Source organism: Cyrtonyx montezumae, unplaced genomic scaffold, assembly GCF_038088225.1.
Source record: "Cyrtonyx montezumae isolate F1298 unplaced genomic scaffold, pur_monq_1.0 scaffold_17, whole genome shotgun sequence".
In the NCBI taxonomy this organism is placed as follows: Eukaryota; Metazoa; Chordata; class Aves; order Galliformes; family Odontophoridae; genus Cyrtonyx; species Cyrtonyx montezumae.
In genome coordinates this window covers 15,365,060-15,385,380 of record NW_027071903.1, presented here as the reverse complement: position 1 = coordinate 15,385,380, position 20,321 = coordinate 15,365,060, and the positions used below count along the sequence as shown (strand labels likewise).

The 20,321-nt window shown below is 52.4% G+C and overlaps 1 protein-coding gene across 1 annotated transcript; it reads left to right on the top strand.

Annotated features, from left to right (window-relative positions):
- Positions 1 to 313: 313 nt before the first annotated feature.
- On the top strand, positions 314 to 16,460 carry PDPR (pyruvate dehydrogenase phosphatase regulatory subunit). The gene is made up of 17 exons (XM_065733437.1): positions 314 to 526; positions 2,391 to 2,524; positions 3,382 to 3,463; positions 3,556 to 3,719; positions 4,189 to 4,310; positions 4,885 to 5,002; positions 6,244 to 6,393; positions 8,508 to 8,700; positions 9,967 to 10,091; positions 11,819 to 11,974; positions 12,073 to 12,206; positions 12,583 to 12,731; positions 13,976 to 14,088; positions 14,414 to 14,508; positions 15,069 to 15,158; positions 15,379 to 15,561; positions 15,886 to 16,460. The coding sequence occupies exons 2-17, from the start codon at positions 2,464 to 2,466 to the stop codon at positions 16,288 to 16,290; spliced, it is 2,340 nt and encodes a 779-aa protein (XP_065589509.1). The 5' UTR covers positions 314 to 526; positions 2,391 to 2,463; the 3' UTR covers positions 16,291 to 16,460.
- The last annotated feature ends 3,861 nt before the right edge of the window (positions 16,461 to 20,321 follow it).

The following is a 20,321-nucleotide window of genomic DNA, read 5'->3' as shown; positions in this document are numbered from 1 at the left end:
CCCTTTAAGGGAAACCCCTTGGGGGCGGGGCTAACTAACCCCGCCCCTTTGCTCTACGCAGGCCTGCGATTGGCTGTGGTGCGGCGCGCAGCGCGACTGTCGCGCTGCCGCCCGCCTGCCGTAAAGCGCGGAAGGTCAGTCCGGCCTCCTGTCCCCCGGCCCCGCTCTCCCCCGGCCCGGAGCGGCCGCAGCCCTAACCCTAACCTTCTCACCGCCCTCTCCTCCTCCTGGGCCCGCCCGCTCCGTGCCGCCTCTAAGGGATCTGCGGATAAGCGGGGTGTGCTCGGCAGGGAGCGGCCGGGATGTTCCTGCGGCTGCTGGCCGACGTGCGGTGGCGTGGGGCTGACCCGAAGTGGAGGAGCGTGGCCTGCTGCCGGAGCGCCTCTGGGGCGGCCGAGTCCCAGCCCGTCCCGCTGCCGGCGCAGGCACAGGTGGTCATCTGCGGCGGAGGAATCACGGGCACCTCGGTGGCCTATCACCTTGCCAAGCTGGGATGGAAGGATGTCGTGTTGCTTGAGCAGGGCAGGTGAGGGTTTCTGGTAACGGGGCTGAAAAAAACCAGAACTTTGTGCACAGCAGCGTGTAGTGGGACACGTGATTTCTGCCTCGCTCGGGGCTGGAGCTGTGGAGCAGGCTGATATGTAATTATGACACTGCTGCTCCACGAGTACGAGAACCCCTTCCCTTTCTCTTCCCTTCCTCCTTTTCTGCCTTCAGTTTGGCTCCTGCTCTCTCCCCAGGAGCAGGGGGTGTGTGTTGGGTGTGTGATGGTTTCTGCCACACCTTCTCTCTTACATCTGTAGCAGGCTGTGACGTGGACTCTTCCTAAGGGCTGCAGTCCTTCATGGAAAACCTGCTCTGATGCTTCTCACCCATAAGTACGTTTTCATAGAGGCACCACTGACGTGGCTGGTGGGCTCAGCTGTGCCCTGAGTGGGTCTGTTTGAGAGCTGGCTGATGGTGTTTTCTGGGGGCAGCTGTGGGTTTCTCCCTCAGGGTCCATCCCTGCAGTCCTCTGCCCTCAAATCCTGTCTGCCTGCATCTGCTGCAGAGATGAAGCATCTGTCCAAGAGAAGAGATCCCAAACTGCACACCTGAAATCTGTGCATTCTCACTCATGTTAAGCTTTTGTTCAGTGGCATTATGATGATGCTAATTTCTCAACTGACCCTTGGAGACACAGGGTGTATTTTCTTCACCTGCAGGCTCCCAGCAACGAGTACTGAAGGTACTCGTGTGTAGGTGTGGGAGACAATGGGGTTGACAAAGCTGCTTGCATTTTTTTGTACATAGACACGTATGTTCAAGGGAGATTTCGGTTTATCTCCTGCCTGCCTGCACAGATCTGAGCTGCAGAAGTCAGAACAGTTGACACAGTTGATCTGCAAGGTGAATGTTACTGATAGAGATGGCTCAAGAGATGCAACTGAACTAAGCTGGTAGTTTGCACCAACTCTGCCTGTGGATTAGTTTCAGCTATCTAGCAAAACGCAGCGTGGCTTAGATGGGTGGACCACGTTCATGTACCTAAAACTGTATAAACCACCCCACCCCTACTGACCACCTCCAGAAACAGGAGGTGGCACATGCCATAAAGTCCTGCACCACCACCGCAGCCCCTGCTGCCTTCGAGGACGTGGCTGTGACTCCCTGACTTTGCGTGCCTGGGATGCAGGCAGCATCAGGTGCTTTCCCAAAGAGAAGAAACTGAGATCTGGGAGCTCAGCCCATGCGAGGAGGGGTGCAGCATGAAGAATACCTTCCACATCTGCAGGAAAGGCGGCCTGAAAGTGCGGCAGTAAATTATGTGATGAATACTTGAATGAATCTATCTTGTCTTTGCCTGTCTGTGCTGCAGAGAGCATTAACAGGTCTTCCTTCTATGCAAGCACTTGACAAAGTACCTAGAAGGGCAGGCTTATAAAGGGCAAAGAGGCCTGTGCTTCTATCTCTGGCAGCTGCGAAGACTCTGAGGAATCCAAGTTAACTTCCTCTGAGGGAAGCTTTGGAGGCAGACCCATTAGGTAGGCAGGTTGATGGGGTGTCAGATCATCTTTTTCAAGTGCTTTCTTTGACAAATGCCAACGTTCAGGGCGAGTTAACGAGAAATTGACTTAGAATGTGTTTTCAAAAGCAAGGTAGAGCAAAAGCATCCTGGCTATTTCATCATCCACCTTATAGCTTCTGAGTTGTCCCAAGGGGCAGGACGGGTTCTGCTCCCTATTCGTGATGGTGTTTAGCTTGCAAGGTCAACAAAGAGGGGGGGTGCTCTTGGTCTGGTGTGCTTGGGGGAGAGGCAGTTGCTCGTGCTGGGGCAGCCCTTCCTGGGGCACGTGCTCGCCTCTCTGCCCGTCAGCTGGACGAGGCCATCTTTGTGGCTTCTCTTGCAGGTTGGCTGCAGGCACCACGCGCTTCTGTGCGGGCATCGTGAGCACGGCCCGACCCGTGTCCATCGAGCTGAAGATGGCAGACTATTCCAATAAGCTGTATGAGCAGCTGGAGCAAGAGACAGGAGTGCAAACAGGTACCAAAAGTGTAAGCATTGAGTGACTGAGTAAGCTCTGGGAGGTCGGATCGGTGAAGTAATGCCCTGATGTCTGAATTGGCGGTGGTTCCTGTTCAAAGAATGAGATATTTGGGCGGAGTGTGGATGCAAAAAAATGCAGTCAGAAGAATGGGAGGAAGGTGTCAGGTGGGCGGGCTGAAGGCAGGCTGCCTGCAGAGCGTGGGCCTCCTTCCTCTCATCTGTAACCTGGACAAGTTTCCCCTAGGACACTTAAAGGAGATCAGGGCAAACACCCCATGTTCTGCAGCTTCTCAGAAAGGCAGAAGGGGGACAAGCTCCAAAGTGCTGGCAAAGTGAGGTGTTTTACTCCAGTCTCACCCTGGAAACACGTTGAAATTCTCCCCCCCCACCAGAAAATGCTGGGGCATGAATCTGGTATGAAGAACTGAAAGTTTTCTGCTGACGAGGACTTGTGATACGTGTCATGCGTGTCAGTGGCCATGTCTGTGATTAAGGTTAGCGTTAAGCTGCTGCAGGTGGTGGAAGCACAGGACGTCTGCTTCTGGTGGTTGGGGTTTTGTTCTTCTGCATAGTTACCAGATGACGTGCTCACATTTTTGGCAGTAACCTCTTTTCCCCTTTAATAGGTTCCATGTGTGGAGCCTGTTTTGTGAGCTCAAGTGAACGAACGAAGGAGAGTTAGAGCACGGCTCGAGGATTGAAGCACTTTCTGTCTATTTTGCCATTTGTGATGGCTAGCTGAGGGGTGCTCAGGTTACGTAGGGCTGAGACCTCCTAGCTTTCGAGGAGGGTCTGAAATTAAAAGGAATTTGAGATCCTGCCCAAACCTGACTCGACTTTGGTGACTGTCACAGGGTATGTGAAGACAGGCTCAGTGTCACTGGCTCAGACTCAGGATCGCCTCATCTCCCTGAAGCGCATTGCTTCGTCGCTGAAGTACGTATGAGCAGGAGACGCATCTGATCTCACGCGGGCATGGGTTCTCCCCTGAGCCCTGAGGGCAGCGTTTTTCCTGTGTTCTGTGGCAGTGTCTCAGGGATCCCCTGCGAAATCATCAGCCCGAAGCAAGTGGCACAGCTCCACCCACTCATCAACATCCACGACCTCGTGGGGGCCATGTACGTGCCCGAGGATGCGCTCGTGTTGTCTGCCAACGTGAGCCTGGCTCTGGCGACGGCCGCGTCGCGCAACGGTGCGTCCCAGTTCCTTCCTTCCATAAAAGAGAGCAATATTCCACTTCTGGACGTTCCCATAAGCACTGAAGACCAAGGCTTGGTGGCTTCTATGAGCTTCCTGTTCTTTAAAATCTATTCTTGCTGCCAGGCTGAATGGTTTCTTCGCATCCTGAATGTGTTTTGTCAGAACTACGGTCCTTCGTAGGACCCCGCTGAAAATGAGGCACTATGAGTGAAAGCAATCTGCAGTTGGGCTCTTCTTTCACAGAATCAATACAAGGGTTGGGTAACTCATCATCAACTCAGTAATGAAACTGCATGCATGCTGCTCTGCAGACAGGGGGATTTCATTGGGCCAAGCGCGGGTGTTTTGTCTTAAAGAAGTGAAGAGTGTATAGGTGGAGCTGAAGCAGCCAGTGCTAGCAGCCTGACGCTGTGGCACACACACACACTGGCAGCGTGCTGACTTTCCTGTGTCCTCTGCAGGCATCCAGATCCATGAGAGGACGAGTGTCAGTCACGTCTCGGTGCAGAAGGGTCGTGTGACCGGAGTTGAGACCGACAGAGGACACATTAAGTGCCAGTACTTCGTCAACTGTGCTGGCCAGGTTGGATGATTAAATGTTTTCTCTGTTGTTGGAGCAGATGGGAGTTGTGTTACTCAGCCCTACTGGCACAGAGAGCTCCACTTTCTGCCTGAGTGAGAGCTAAGTCTCGCTGCTCTGCTCTCCCTCTCAGACATCCGTGTGCAATAAGTTGCTGTGTTTGTTGTTCTTGCTTTGTGCCGTTGTTTCTCTGCTGTGAAAACCCATCTCACGATTGCTGTCACCCCTGCAGCAGCAGCACCTGAGTGGTGGCTGCTTCTAGGAGCTGAGCCTAGCACTGGCTGTGGTGTACAGATCTTATTTTGCTTTTGCGTTTTAAGTTGACCTATCTTCATCAAGGTCTGGCTTGTCTAAGGGTCATACCTCACACAGAAATGCAGTCTTCGGCCTAAATAGTTTAAATCCTAAGGAAACAAGAAAAAACCCACATTGTTTAACACTTAGGCACTGAAAGCACATCTTCTTTGGCCCTTTGTGAAAGCCAACCCACGGAGGTGATCAGTTTGCGTGTGCCTTTTTCTGTTACAGTTTTTCTTCTTTTATGTTCTAACACACTTCTTTTTTTTCCCCATTTCAGTGGGCCTATGAGTTGGGCCACTCTGGGGAGGAGCCAGTCAATATCCCACTCCACGCCTGCGAGCACTTCTACCTCCTCACACATCCTTTCAAGGAACCTCTGGCAAGCAATGTCCCCAGTAAGGGCTCTTCAGCTTCTCAGAGAATCGCATCTGCTTTCCCCAGGTGGTGTGTATTGGGACAAAAGGGCCAACAGGGACTGTGAGTCCTCAGCTCAGTTGGAAGTGGGAAGTACTTCCTCACCAAACAGCTCTGAGTATCCTATTGCCATAGTAATGTATATCACAGAGTCACCAAGGTTGGAAGGTGGGAAAGACCCTTGGAAAGCTTTTGCTACAGAGACTGGTTTTGAGAGTTGGTCAGCTGAGCAGGTGAATGCCCTCCAGTCTAGCTTGCCTGGCTGGTGTGTCTGAAGAGAAAGGATTGTTGCTTGGAGCTATGTTTTCCTTGCAGGCTGCTGGCCCCACACGGCCCATCTATTCCTTTCCTCCAACTGAAGCTAAGGCTTTACAATGGCATTTACATGTCTATGAGCTGTAGGGGCAACCCCAAGCACTTGAGCTAATTGCTTCTCCCTCACATTCTGGCTTATGGATCTGTTAAGTAAAAGCCCTTGTGTTTGAAAAGTGGTTGGGGAGTAGAAAGTTTTGCTTATTTACTCTCAGTCTCTAGCAATTTCTGCTTCTACTGAGTAGTATCTATGTTCTCCAAGGAATTCAGCTCTCTGACCAGACTCTGTGGAGTAGTTTAAAAATATATATTCGTGACTTGTTTGTGAGTGGGGAAAAAAAAAACGTGGCAGTGAGGCGTGGCAGGTGGAGTTTCATAAGTGCTTGAAGTAGATGCTGCCACTAGAGGAGCAATCCCGACCTGACTGCCTGCTCTCACCCCCCCACTGCCTGCCTTCTTGATGCCAGTGGCCTGCAGCCAAGTGGATCAGTGACTCGTGTGCATTAAAAATAACAGTTGCTAATACACTGGGAAAACAAGGGGGAGGGCAGGACTTCTTCTGGTGCTGTGTTCGATCCTGGGTGCAGTTGCAGTGGAAGTGAGTGTGCATAAGGGTTTGTAATCCCTTGCCAGGAGGGATGTGTGGTGCTGTCCTGCTGGCTTTGGTGCTCTTTAGGTTCGGTTGTGAACCTTTGTGGTTGTGGTGGGAATTGGCACTGGTTTGGTAATCACATGAGAACCATAAGCGGTGTGGAAGCATGAGTTTGGGTGACTAAAACTATTTGTTCTCCTGGTGTGGGCTGCTCTTGTCCCAACCCAGCACCAGACCCCAGTGATGTTTGCCACGGGTGGCCAGAGGTAGCTGTCCCTCATCTCGACTCCCTTCCCACCTCTTTTCTTCCCTCTGCAGCTGTTGTGGACCCTGATGGCAGGATCTACATCCGCAGCTGGCAGGGTGGCATCCTCTCGGGGGGCTTTGAGAAGAACCCCAAACCTCTTTTCACAGAGGGACGGAACCAGTTGGAGATCCACAACCTTCAGGAAGACTGGGATCATTTCGGTACGTGCTGAGGGACAGAGTCCTGCAGCAGCAAAGGCAGGTCTGGCAGAGTCGACTGCCAAGTGTATTTCCAGTGCAGGAAGTTTGCTCTGTGGGCAGAAGCTGGTATTGTTGCTTCCCAGACTTCATTCCACACCGACAGTGTTGTGGTTTGTTGCTTTCCACATATGCTGTCTTTTTCCTCCCATATTGCTTGCTTTTTATGTTCTGGATGTACTTCTGATACGGAGCCTTCTTTATGAGGGAAGGAGTATAGCATGTTTTAATAGTCCCCTTTTTTCTCAGCTTTTATACCTCGTAACTTTGTGTGTGCCATCTCATCTTCAGTTCCCCTTTGTTTTACAGAATCAGTTTTGCCCTTTGTCAGAGCTCTCTGCTTCCCAGTGGATGCCCTCTGCCTGTGACTCTGACACAGCTAGATGTTTGCTGGTGTCTTTCTGCAGTGCTGGTGTGTTCCTCCAGCCACACCCCACATTACACTGCTTTCTTTTAGTTTTGTGACTGAGATGACGATACCACAAGCCATTCAAACTCCAGGGTGGTGGGTGGGAGCCAGGGTTGTGTGCAGCTTTGTGCTGGCATGTGCTGAAAGTTAGAGACCTGCAGATGGCTGCAGACTTGCTCGAAATGCTAGCTTTGCTGATGAGTTGCTCAAACTCTGCACCCACTTCCTCTTTGGTTTTCTGGGTACTGCTAAAACAAGAAAGCTTCACTCGCTGGCACCCACAAATCGCCTGAGTTTTGAAACCAACTGCATGCCACGTTTCATTGTCACCCTTCCATCAATTTAAATGTACTGAGCAGTTGAGTAGAGTCAGAGCTTGCTCAGACAATATTTGATCCTTTCCTAGGGCAGCAGCTCCTGTGGTTTGAGCCTTAGCATTACTGCTTTGATCTCTTGGCTTGGAACACCTTTTGATTTTTTGTACAGTTGCTTAAGTGTTGGGTGTAAGTACAAATCTAAAACCAATCCCTCTTTTTATCAATGAGAAAAGAAAGTCTGTAATGACAGGCTCCCCCTCTGGAATTGCAGTGCATGAGAGAGGGAAGAAAAGGAGCAGGTCACAAAGACTGCTTCTGTCTGTGATTTCTTAGGTAATGTGAAATCTGAATATGTTGGTGTTTGAAAAGCTTTTTACTAGTGCTGAATTCCGAGGACTTCATTTCACTGTACAAAGTGATGGGCTTTGAACTGATTATGGTGTTGGTTCTCTGTGCAGGCATCAGCAGTCAAAGCAAAAGATAGGAATTGCTAGGCAAGGAGCAGAGAACAGAGTTGTTATGAGGCTCTAAATCCATAGCTTACCAGATAAGAGGTGTTGTTGTAGGCTTCCTGTCACCAGAGAGCATCATGTTACTGCAGAGGAGCTGCTGGGAGTGGGGCCAGGGGCTGAGCAGCTTCCAAGGGAGTGACCAAATGGGTCAGGAAAAGAGAAAGGACCAAAGGGAGGTGAACAGAGGTCTAGGGAAGCCTGGGTGGGATGGAGAGGCTAGGTGGGGATCCCCTGTGCACTCTCTGTTCTGCAGTTGCAGTTGGGGACCATCAAAAAGGGTAATTGAGTGTGAGTTTTGAAACAAAAGGAGGTGATTCCTCGTGTCATGAGTACTAAATGCATGGAGCTCCTCGCCAGTGTGTGCTACGTGCTTTCAGTAAGCATTTAGTAAGTACCATGTAGGACGAAGGGAAAGCTTACCAGGTTTTAGGAAATGCTTTAGCTCCAGCTGAGTGTAGGCTTGCAAGACGTGTGAGGCAGGTGTCCTGAAGTTTGCTCTTCTTGCTGCTCTCTAGGTGCCTGCTCCTGTTGCTTTCCCTAACAAAAATGAACGCATTTCCACTGTGGGAAACAGCACTGACCTCTTGGTCTGAGTCAGCGTGGCTGTGTGTGTGCTATGCTGCATGATCTGCTGTGAGCAGTTAAACGAGGTCTTCTGTCTCACCAGTACAATCCAGCAGGTGCCCCCTTGACCCTGCACACGTGCTGGCACGAGAGCTGTGTCCTCGTGTTCGGGTAGCAGCGTGCCCTCCAGCGTGCTGGCCTGGCTGATGGTGAGGCAGCTGAAGTGCTCCGGGATGGAAGGCTGTGACTTTTGTGTCTCTTTGTCTTGCCCCCTAGAGCCTCTCCTGAGTGCCCTTCTGCGCAGGATGCCCAGCGTGGAGGCCCTGCAGATCATGCAGTTGGTGAACTGCCCGGAGTCCTTCACGCCCGACATGCGGTGCATCATGGGCGAGTCGCCCACCGTGCGGGGCTACTTCGTCCTGGCTGGCATGAACTCAGCTGGGATCTCATATGGTGGGGGAGCAGGCAAGTAAGTGGTTTCTCACTGTTATGTGTAAGGTTTGAACTAAGACAAAAGGCTGCTCGAGTGTCGGTGTTGGACGCTGTTCCCTCTGCTGTCAAAAGAGGAGGCTTTGGGCTCCCACTCCAGGGATGGAGAGGAGCAGTGCTGCATTCTGGTGATGTTCTGGGTGTATCCCAGTCTGTGCTGGCCTCTCCTATCCCGCACACCTCTCTCCAGGCATTCTGGTGATCAGCATCCTGCTGGGCACTCAGTGAGCTTCCTGAGCTAACCAGTCCCAATTTTTATCTCCCTCCCAGGAAGAGAGAAAAGCTCAGCAAAGCACTTACTCCTTCATCCTCTGTACTCCACGACACCCTTTGACTCTCTATTTGGCTGCAGCCACGAGCGTTTTCCAGTTGACACCACGGTTAACTTCTCTCAAAAGAGAGTCAGTCTAAAGCAGACAGAGCATCCATATGTGATGCTGGGTGTTGCCAGTACATCTAAGGACTATCCTGTGCCAGTGAGCTAGAGATGCAGTCATTTCCCAGTGCGTTCCAGTTCCTGTGTTAATGCAAATACTTCGACAGGCATCTAGATGTGAACCCAGCAGCAAAGTTGCTTGCAAAATGATCATCACTTCCTCCGACTGCCTTTGGCAGCCCTGCATCCCTTCTGCTGTACAGCCTTCTTAACAAGCTGCTCGTTTTCCATGGCTACTGCTAATATCTGCATTTTTCCTCTAGTTTCTCTCCACTGCCTTATAATTTAACTCGCCAAGAGAAGAAAATCATCACGTTTCTTTGCCGTAGCGTAGGACAGAGAATCTTTGCAGTGAGGTTCTCTAAGAGTCACTTCTGAAGGTAAAAACCAGTTTTCCATTTGCTGCTACAGCCTGGAGCTAAGCAAGTGAGCAAATGTAACTTTTAATGATCAGTCTCCAACCGTCTGTTTTTCTGTTTAAGGGCTGTGAACAGATCCTTCAGCTCTGCTTTTGTCTGAGCTGCCTATGTGTACCTCCCTCACTGCTAGAAGTGTAGCTGAACATAACTTGTGTCCTTCACTTCCTGCAGCCCTTTCATCCTAGCGGGATATGAATAACACGGAGAGCTGACGGATGGTTTTGTAAATGAAAAGTCTTCTGGATTCTGCTGGAGCTCAGAGTACCATTTCAGTTCTGTTCTCTCCCAGCTGCCAGATATTCTCATCTCCAAACTGCCTCGCTTCTGACTTGGAAGCTAGACTCTTCTTCTGATGATTAATTTCTTCATCTCCCTTTACTGCTTCCTTCAGGTACCTGGCAGAGTGGATGGTGCACGGCTATCCATCAGATAATGTCTGGCCTCTGGATGTGAAGCGTTTTGGTGCCCTTCAGAGCAGTCGCACCTTCCTCCGTCACCGTGTGATGGAAGTAATGCGTAAGTGAGGTCTCTGCGTTCAGAGCGTGCCAGGACATGCAGACATTTGCTCTTTGTCTGCCCTCCATCAGTGTCACCTCTCCAAGAACCGTTTTCTATCCTGCTGGCCTCCCCTGGGGCAAACACAGGGATGCATTTCCCAGGATGTTTCCAGGGATGGTTGCTGTGTGTTAGCAGTGTTCTCAGTAACGTTTCTTGGAGGAGATGCTGTTGGGAGGGTGCTCGTTCTTTTTTCTGTACTTTGCCTCTGCTCTAGGGAAGTTTGTGCATATCTTCAGCCTAATAAAGTAATACCAAGGTCTGTGCTGGAAGTGATGGGGTATGTCAGACAACGTTTCTGTTTGTATACTGTTACAGCGTGAAAATACCATCACTTCTAGCATAGGAGTATGTGATCAGGAATTCAGGAAGGCCTGATAAACATTCTGCTTTCTCCTGTACAAGTTTCTAATAAATGCCAGCAGAGTTCAGAAGTCATTCTTCCTGTCTAAAGCCATAGTTTCCTCCTATTGTTATCTGTCCTAAGATAACACGGACTGTTCTCTTTTTAAGTCTCAGGCAGAAGCATGAAGTACAACTGCAAAAAAAAAGAAGGAAAAATAATTGAACACCTAGTCTAAACTAAAGATGTGTTCAGGTGGAAGCAGGGAAGTTGGGTAGAGCTCCATTTCTATTCAGGAAATGAGAACATTGTGCTTTGACCTTCCTTCCACAAAGATCAGGTGATACTCTAGGCATTACTCTGCGGCTGCTTTCCAGTGTTGATCTTCATTTGAGAGCTATTACTCTCATTTTTACAAGAGCAGTGCTGTGTTCAACCTTTCTGGTGTCAGGTTCCCCCATAGCCCATTCTGCCCATTACCCACTCTTTCATTAGTGCTGATACTGGGTAATGCCACTTCAACCAAATCATTGGCTGTGAGGCAAAGCCAGTGAAAGAGTTTGATAAGAAACACTAGGCTATCTCAGAATCAATTTTAAGTCATTTATGACCTAAGAAGAAGCTTCACATTTGTAAGGAAATGTTCAAATGTCCTTCAGTTGTACTCTGTACTGGTAACGAGGGAGGGTCATAGAACCATAGGATGGTTTGGGTTGGAAGGGACCTTAAAGCTCATCTCATTCCAACCCCCTGCTGTAGTCAGGAGCACCTCCCTGTAGTCCAGGTTGCTCACAGCCCCATCCAGACTGGCTTTGAGAGCTTCCAGGGAGGAGGGGGCATCCGTAAGGATGCTTGTTTTCTTAGAAAGGCTATCATATATTGGTTGAAAAGGTACAGTGGATAGAAAAGGCTGAGCTGCTGATATTGGAGAAGGTGGATTTGATGGTTACCTCACTGTTAGTGCTGTCAGAATGAGGAGTGGCTGACAGAGGGTGCTGTCAGGGAGGAACTGTGCATCGTTAGTGTCAGTCAGTGTGACTTCATGGAAAAGAGAGAGTTTCTGTTCAGGTATAAATCATCAGTATTGTCATGGGGCCACAGGCATCTACACATGTGAAGTGTTCTGTGCAGATAGCACGGGACTACAAGTATCTGCAATGCATTCTGTGCAGTTTTCTGTAGCTACAAATGGATCAAAGCAGATTTGCCAATGTCCAAAAATGAAAGAGGAAAATCAGAACTGTTTGGAGGGAATTGATGGTTCGGGTACAGTCGGTCATCCGGAAGAAAATCCTAGCTAAAAGTCACCGCTGTCCCTAATGGTGGCTCTCTGTGACCACTGCAGCTCTCATGTGTGACCTGAAAGTTCCCCGCTGGGACTTCCAGACAGGCAGACAGCTGCGTACCTCCCCGCTGTACGACCGCCTGGATGCCCAGGGGGCCAGGTGGATGGAGAAGCACGGCTTCGAGAGAGTCAAATACTTCGTCCCACCCGGGAAAGGTGAGGCTGTGCTTTCCTGTGCCTGCTGCACCTCTGTTAGTCTGGGTCGGATCTTAATCTGTCCTGCTTATGAGCTGTTTGATTCTTCTTGACGTTAGACCTGCTGGACTTGGATCAGAGCAAAACCTTTTACAAACCGGACTGGTTTGATATTGTGGGTTCTGAAGTCAAGTGCTGCAAGGAGGCGGTGTGCGTGATCGACATGTCGTCTTTTACCAAGTTTGAGATAAGTGTAAGTAGCACTGGGGTGACCAGGCGTGGCCCTGCCTTCAGCTCACTGCTGGCTCTTGAGGATAGGTGGAGAGATGGCCAGATCCACAGTGCTTAGCACGGAGTGCTTTCTGCCTGCTGGGGGCCCGGTCCGTAGAGGTACCAGCTCAGAATCATAGAATCCCCAGGGTGGGAAAAGACCTACAGACCTGGCCGACCCCCAGCTCACCACGGCCTCCCTTCAGGTAGCTACAGAGAGCAGTAAGGTCTCCCCTGGGCCTCCTCCACACTGAACAATCCCAGCAAGAATGGAAAGAATTTGGGCCAGAACTTTGGTGTGCTGCCCCGGTGTAGCTCGCACCTCTGGTGTGGCTTTGTCTGACCCTGGTTGCATGCAGTCCACAGGAGACCAGGCACTGCAGAGCCTGCAGTATCTCTTCTCCAACGACCTGGATGTGCCGGTCGGGCACGTTGTGCATACTGGCATGCTGAATGAGAACGGGGGGTACGAGAACGACTGCAGCATAGCACGCTTGAGCAAACGCAGGTAGGTACACACCTCTCCCACCCTCATCTGGTGTGACGTTAGCACCTTGAAGAGCCCCTTAGCAAAGACAGTACTCCAAATGAGAGCATGACTTTGCCTGTGCTGGGGCAAATAGGCCCTTTGAGCGACTGCACATAGGAACAGATTTCAACCCAGTGTTTGGGCTTCATTTGTCCAGTTTCTCAATCGAAAGACCGATCTATTTTCAGCACATTTGTTGCAGTCATTAGTTTATTGTTTGAGTGTCTGGACTGACAGTGTTTGCTTACTGACTGCTGGGCAGTCTTCTCCTTGGGGTTCCCTGCTGAAGTGGCTCCTTTCTGATGATTCCCACTTGCACTGCTGTATGGCTCCTCTAATTCTCAGCACAGTGCACTCTCACGTGTTTTTTTTTCCCCTCTCTGATGCAAACTGACACTATCACAGGATCTCATGCTTAGATACAGCAACTTGAGCTCTCTTGGGCTCAAAAAACCCTTCTAATGTTTAAAACCTTCTTAATGGGTATGTGTTGGCTGAGCATGGGCCTTTTTTCCCTACACCGTTTTGTGTGCACGCTCTTGTATTGGTGTGAAAGCAATCTTCTCTGCTGCTCCTCTCATCAGAAGCTGCTTTTCTTCCGCTTCCTCTATTTGCATTCGTGTGTTGTTTAAAAGCATTGTCTGCCTCTGTGTGAAGCTGGTAGCTTTCCTCCTTGTTAACCACGTCTGTGGATATTATCTCTGTCAATAATGCACTTCAGCCCACAATCTGTGTGCAAGAGACTAGCTTGTTTCCACATATCAAATAGAGTTCTGTTTACGGACACTGTTGATAATAACCACCATTGTGTCAGGGAAGAGTTGCTGAAACAAGAAATTGCTTCGAGAATGAGGCACTCTTCTGCTGTCAGAGTACACAGAATCACTGCTCTTGAAGAGCTGCAGATACTCTCTGCAGAACGACTGTGAACTCGGAGCTGCCACGTGGGCTCTGCACGCAGGCAGTTCGACAGCCACTTTTGGAGCTTCTGCTGCCTTCTTGTCAACAGAGCCCTGCTGCTGCTTGCAGGTGTAGCTTTCCTGTCCTGACAGATGTGGTGGCATTGATCCAGAGGCATTTAGCTGTGGTTTTCCTAAACCAGTTTACTGGGCATTGTGTTATCTTGGAAGCTGTTGAGTGGCTCCATTGGTCAGTGGGTGTAGAATGACCTGAGTCATCTCGTGGCTGTCAGGATTCATTGTTTCTTGGTTTCACTTTTCCAGCTTCTTTATGATTTCTCCCACTGACCAACAAGTCCATTGCTGGACCTGGCTGAAGAACCGTTTGCCTGAAGATAGCAACTTGACCTTAGAAGATGTGACGTGGAAGTACACAGGTAATGCATCACCGAAAGCAGACCTTGTTGCACGGCCTGAAATCACAGATGGTGTCTGCAGAGCTGTGGCTGGGTCTCTTTTCCAAGTGGATGGATGAAACCAGTGCTCACACTCTTCCTCCTGGCAAGCTGGGAGAGAGCTTTCCTCTCCTGTGCCCTGTCAGGAGAGTTCAATGACATCCCTATTCTTAAAGTAAACTTTACGACCCTCCATGGTGTGAACTACATGACTTCCCAAAGAGAGATAAAAAACGATGCACGCATGCATGCAGCACTGAGTGAGAGCTCTTCGGTCTCATTCTGATGATCATCTTCCTCCCTTCAGCTCTCAACCTCATAGGCCCCCGTGCTGTGGATGTCTTGTCAGAGCTGTCCTATGCCCCGATGACCCCAGAACACTTTCCTTCTTTCTTCTGCAAGGTGAGTGACCGTGCTTCCTTCCTCCTCAGCCTGCCTAGGTTTCTGAAGCACGCATGCTAGAAGGGAAAGGACTAAGGTAAAGGACCGTGGTTTCAGTGATTAGACTGAAAGCCTGGTCGTGTCCTCGTTAGGCTCACTTTGCTACCTGCTTTTCTTTGGCTCGTGCTTGCTGGGCACAGAGGTGAATATGAATCTGTTTTCAGTATCCCGCTTGCTGTAGGCTTAGTGCCACGTGGCAAATTCTGTGTAACCTGTTCCCAAACCATCAGTCAGGGGCAGCTGGGGTCGGTGATTCTAGAGTCACCGTCACGTCAGAGGGCTGAGCAGATAGCTGCTGTTCGAAGTGTAAAGCACCAGCCTCTGTTCTGACCCAGCTGCATGGCTTGCCACCGTGTGGCAACTCGGGATTAACATTTGGATCACTGCTGTCTCCATGTTTGGGTTCAGTGCTGGTGGCAGACAGCTCGGCCCACGTGCTGTGCGTTGGGCATTTCTCTGTTCCTTCCGCTCCTCTGTGCCCTGTCCCAGTTTGGATCTTTCCACCCCCTCTGATTCCGCAGGAGATGAGCGTGGGCTACGCCAACGGCATCCGTGTGATGAGCATCACTCACACAGGAGAACCCGGCTTCATGCTTTATATTCCCATAGAGGTAAGAGTATGCAGCAGCCTCAGCTGATTAAAACAGTTGCTTGCACACGCAGTGGTTTTTCCACGTAGACTCAAATGCAGCGTGGGAAAGACGCCTGCAGGGCACAAGGGGGGGTGCCCTGCTCGGTTTAGTGTTCCAGGCACCAGGCGGTAACGCTGGCCGTGCTGTGTGAGTGCTTCCTGGCACTGTGCAGCTCTGTGCCTGTCCCTTCCTTCTGCAGTACGCCCTCCACGTGTACAACGAGGTGATGAACATGGGGCAGAAGTACGGGATCCGGAACGCCGGTTACTACGCGCTCCGCAGCCTGAGGATCGAGAAGTTCTTCGCCTTCTGGGGCCAGGACCTGGACGCCTTTACCACTCCCATGGAGTGCGGCCGCGAATTCCAGGTCAAGCTGGAAAAGGTAACGGTGGAAAACTGAGGTGGTGGCAGGGTGCACTGATGCAGTGATGCCACCCAAGAGGGCGGGCGGGGTGTTTTATGGTGGGTTTGTGAGGGCGTGACTGCGAGCTGTGCTCTGGGTGCTCCAGAACCCGTGCCGTGGGGCCATCTCTACCCCTCGCTTGTTTTCGTCGCTCTCACACCTTTGGATGAGCCGGGCCCCCTGAGTGCAGAGGTGCTGCTGTGGGGCAGTGTGACTCCCAAGCTCCAGCTGACCTCGTGTCAGCGCTTGGTTGGACTCAGCAGTTCCTGCGCTCAGCCGAGGCTTTCCTTTTCCTTTCCCCAGGGAGTGGAGTTTGTTGGCCAGGAGGCGCTGCTGGAGCAGAAGCAGAACGGGGTGTACAAACGCTTCACCATGTTCATTCTCGAGGACCACGACACGGATATGGACCTCTGGCCCTGGTGGGGGGAGCCCATCTTCCGCAACGGCCGCTACGTGGGGAGGACCACCAGCAGCGCCTACAGCTACACGCTGGAGCGCCACGTCTGCCTCGGCTTCGTGCGGCACGTGGACGAGAAGACGGGGGAGGAGCTGGTGGTGACCACTGACTTCATCAACCAGGGCGAGTACGAGATCGACATCGCCGGGCAGCGCTTCCAGGCCAAAGCCAAGCTCTACCCCTTCAGCTCCCTCTTCACGCAGCGTCGCCGCAAGGACGAGGTGGAACTGAGTGGTTACCAGAGGGAGTAGTATCCCGGATCCCCGCTCCTTTCCCCAAGCTGGAGACCTCAGCCTCCATCTCCACGCCCCACACCTTTCTTTATTTTATTTTTTCCCTTTCCCATCTTGCAACTTTTAAACTTTTGGCCGGCGTGTTCCGTTTTGTATGTTTTAAAACCTTACTTTTCGAGCTTTCTGAACCCTCTCTGCGTCCCTCCCTCGGCCCTTTGCTTGCCGGGCTGCCCCGCATCCCAGCAGATGAAGCACAGAGCTGAACACGCATCCAGAAACCTACGGGAGCGTTCTAGTGTGTTGGAGCAAACATCTCCATAGCCCTGCAGTGATGGGCAGGGCCCGGGGCAGCTCCTGGGGACCCCACCCTCTCTATCTCCTCCAGTGTGAGGCACAGGACGGCAGCTGTGCTCTGCTGTCACCTGGGCTGGGACTCCTCCTTGCTCCCCACAAACACTTTGCGGAGGGGTCGGCGCCCGCAGCGATGGAGCGAGCAGCTTCCTCCCACCTGCCCAGTTAAGCACAGTCGGTTTAACCAGCACCTCGTGGAGATGGCAGCAGTGCTGGTAAGTCTTTCGTCATCGGCGCTGGGGCACCGCACGGGGCGACATCTTTCTCTGGCTGTGAGAACCCGAGGCAAAGCTTTTCCTTGTGGTGTGGAAGGAGGTGGTTGGGTGTTCCCCTGACACCCACCCATTTGTTGTGGCTTTCCTGCTCGCCCGGATGCCAGCATCCCCCTGGAGTTCAGACGCAGCCGTGACGAACGCTTTGTAACTCAGAACTGTTTTGGGGTTGTTCTCCAGTGAAGTGCTGTAAATACGAGCTGTAAAGCTTGGCAAGCTCCTGTCTTGTTCCCTGCTGCTTCAGCTGTGCCTTCTGTTGAGTCTTTGGTCGGCCAGTTTGTGATGATGGAGATGCGCTCCGCATACAGAAGGAGTTGGATGGACCTGAGGCAACAAGGGCCTTAAAAACTGGTTGCCAGAGCGAGTCCCCCCATTCAGGGAGGTGTGGAAGCCATGAAGCTTAGGAGTGGAAATTGGTGTTGACTCTTCAGTGCCAGAAATAGAGAGTGAGAACAGCCCTACGTCACACAGTGGATGGAGGAGCACTCTGCCAGGGTTGAGGCTCAGGGCCACATGGTTTTCACCTGCTCCTGCTTTCCCTCTTCCAAGTTCTGATTCTCCTTCGGGGTCTGTGATCTGTCCCTCGTGTCTGTGCCCGACCTCCCATGCCTCGCTAGTCTTAAAGCAACCGGTGCTGGAGAAGGACTCCACTGTTCACACTTTAACAGCCTGGGGATAAGAGGAAGCAAGCAGTTTGGAAGCAGTGCCTCCTACTTCAGGAGGCTGTGTCGCAGCGATTTTCACATCTGTCTTTGCCAGTCCTTGTTTCTTCCTCGTGTCTCTGTCTGGATTTGCTGTTCCTTTCTGCTGCAGCTTCCTCCTTCCGTTCTATGGCGAGGAGGAGGAGGAGGGGTTGTGTTACAGCCCTGGCTTCCTCCTCCCTGCTGCTGTGCCCCCTGGCACAGGACTCCTCAGCCCGATGGGACTTCAGGCAGTGGCTGACAGGGGTGACACGGAGACCAAAACTCTTACGTTTGAGGGGGGAAAAATACCCTACAGCAGACAGCTGCTTCCAGGTTTGCAGAGGAAATCCATCGCTTACAAGGGCAGGATTCTTGTTTGAGAGCAGAGCACGCAGTTGCTGGTAGAGCCCGGCAGAAACCGCTGCCGCCTTCACATTTGTCTTCCCAGCTGGTTTCATTGGGACGCTCGGGCAGCTCCGTTCTTGCCCACGTTGGCAAGTTGGAAGCATGTCCTGCTTTGAGCTTCCCTAAGTGGCTGCCAGGGCCGGGCCTGGGCTCGGTGACCGCGCTCTGCGGGCGCTGTTGGTACGTGCTCCCTTCACGCCACTCGCCCGAAGCCCCTCTCGCTCCTTGCGGTCTCCCGAGCTATTTTCAAGAGCTGCAAGGACTCCCAAGGGGCAGCAGTGTGAGGAACGAGTGCAACTTGAGGCTGTGAAAGCGTTCCCTAGTGCCTTACACGGTGGAAGTGCTGGGGGGGGGGCAGAGCATCTCGCCGTCCCCCGCAGGTCTCAGCAGGAGGACCAAGCAGCTCCGAGGGGCTGAGCTGCAGCAGTGCCCCGTGGAGGACGTGGGTTGCTCCCAAGCACACGAGCAGGGCTGAGCTGGCCGCTCCCGACGCTGTATTTACGCCGCGCTTTCCATCGTTTAATATTTGGGTTGGCTTGAATGTTGCTAGGTTTGTATGTTAATAAAGAGGTGTTTTAACTACTCCGGAACTGGGAGGTTTGTTGTGTGAGAGCCTCACGTGCCCTTCGCGATCCAAACGCTGTGGTTCTCCCCCCACAGTGCCGTGCTCCCGGTGGGGATGGGACTGCTGGAGCACCCTGACTGCTGCTGTCCCCTGCCCGGGGTGAGCACTCAAACCAAACGCCCCTTCAGCTCAGGACGGAGGAACACACAGCCATCCAGATGCACGGTTTTTATTGACTTAAAAAAAAAACCAAACCAAACCCAAATCGTTTTAAGACAGTTGTGTGCAGAAATACCCACATCCGCAGAGGCCGCGGGGCCGCCTCGCCCCACGATGGGGGTTACCCCAACCCTCAGTTTCTCCCCCAAACCAGACCACCCCCCCTCACTCCCCCTCCCCTGTGCCCACAGCCTCTGCCTACACCTCCTCTATGTACAGTACAGTGGTGCTCGTAGGCGCCCGCGGGCCGTGCAGCATGCTCTGCGTGCGCTCGCCGGCCGCTCTGCGGAGAAACAGGAGTGGTTGCGAGTCCTCGTGGCAGGACAGTTTAAATAATAACAACAACAGCAATAATAATAATAATAATAATAAAAAGGGTCGGGTGGGTCGGAGCGGGGGGAGGGGGGGAAGGAAATCAGCCAAAAAATCGTTATCGGGTGCTGCCAGTGGGCTCAGGATTGCCTGACCTGGAGTGGGAGAGGTGTGGGCATGGCCCTGCCCCGCTGGCACTGTCCTGCCCAGTGCTGGGGGTGTAATGCTGTGCCCAGCCCAGGAGGGAGTGGGCACTGGGAATGCTCTGACCACCCCCCGTGCTTGCAGGGCAGCGCAGCCGGCGGCCGATAGTCAAGGCACTCGTTGTTGCTCGTGGTCGTGTGATTTTTGTGGTTTTCCTCCCCCAGAAGGTAAAGGCAACGCCGACCCAATGCGCTGAGGGGGGGGGTGGGATGGGGCTGGCAGTGACACGGCTGCCACGGGGCCCCCAGCGCCAGGCGTGGCCCACACCTGGTGTGCCACAACCGTGGAGAGAAACCTCACAAAAGAAAACACTCCCAAAGCGGAGAAACTTAAGAGAGAAAAGGGAAGCTCGTCCCCAAGCCCTGTGCCATCGTTCCTCCATCACCACTGCAGCTTCCGGCACCCCAGCGACTGCCCCCCACCCACCAGCACGAGCTTTGGGATGGCAGCTTCTCACCAGAGCTGTCTGCAGCAAAAGGGAAAAAAAGAAATGACCCCCCCCTCCCCCGTGTTTCACTCACTTGCTAAAGCTATCTCTAACCTGCTCCTCTCCCTGTGCCAGAGGTGAACAGGAGCCCAGAGGGTGTGGGATGGGGCACCCAGCTTGTGCTTTGCCACGCTGTCACCTCTATTGGTGCTCAGGTTTCTCAGCTGCCTTTTGCCCCCTCCCCAAATCCCTCCTATCCCCCTGACACGGCATGGGGACAATCTGAGGGGACCGCAAGAGTCCAGACCCCTTCCCGAGAGCCACAGAGGGACAGGAGAGACAAAGGGGGAGAAAGCCTGTGACCAAAGGACGCTCTGTGTCCTGCTGCTGGGGAGCTGGCCCAGCCCAACGCTGATTGTCACCCTGCCCTCATCCCGGGCTTGAGCACACCCCAAAGTCGACGAGTTTTGGGGCTTTTTGTGTGGGGTTTTGTTGTTGTTGTTCTTGTTTTAAAAAGAGCAGCATTTGGTTTGACTGTAAGAGATGCAGGTCGGGCACTCCCCCGGTCGCTGGCGGCGTCCACAAACCCTCGCTGGGCTGAAGCGGGTTCC

What these genes read in the sequence shown, in the direction of transcription:
- PDPR (XM_065733437.1), top strand. Translation starts at nt 2,464, where the DNA reads ATGGCAGACTATTCCAATAAGCTGTATGAGCAGCTGGAGCAAGAGACA. An exon ending in TGTGACGTGGAAGTACACAG is followed by an intron (nt 14,089 to 14,413) that starts GTAATGCATCAC and finishes TCCTCCCTTCAG; the next exon opens with CTCTCAACCTCATAGGCCCC. An exon ending in TGCTTTATATTCCCATAGAG is followed by an intron (nt 15,159 to 15,378) that starts GTAAGAGTATGC and finishes TTCCTTCTGCAG; the next exon opens with TACGCCCTCCACGTGTACAA.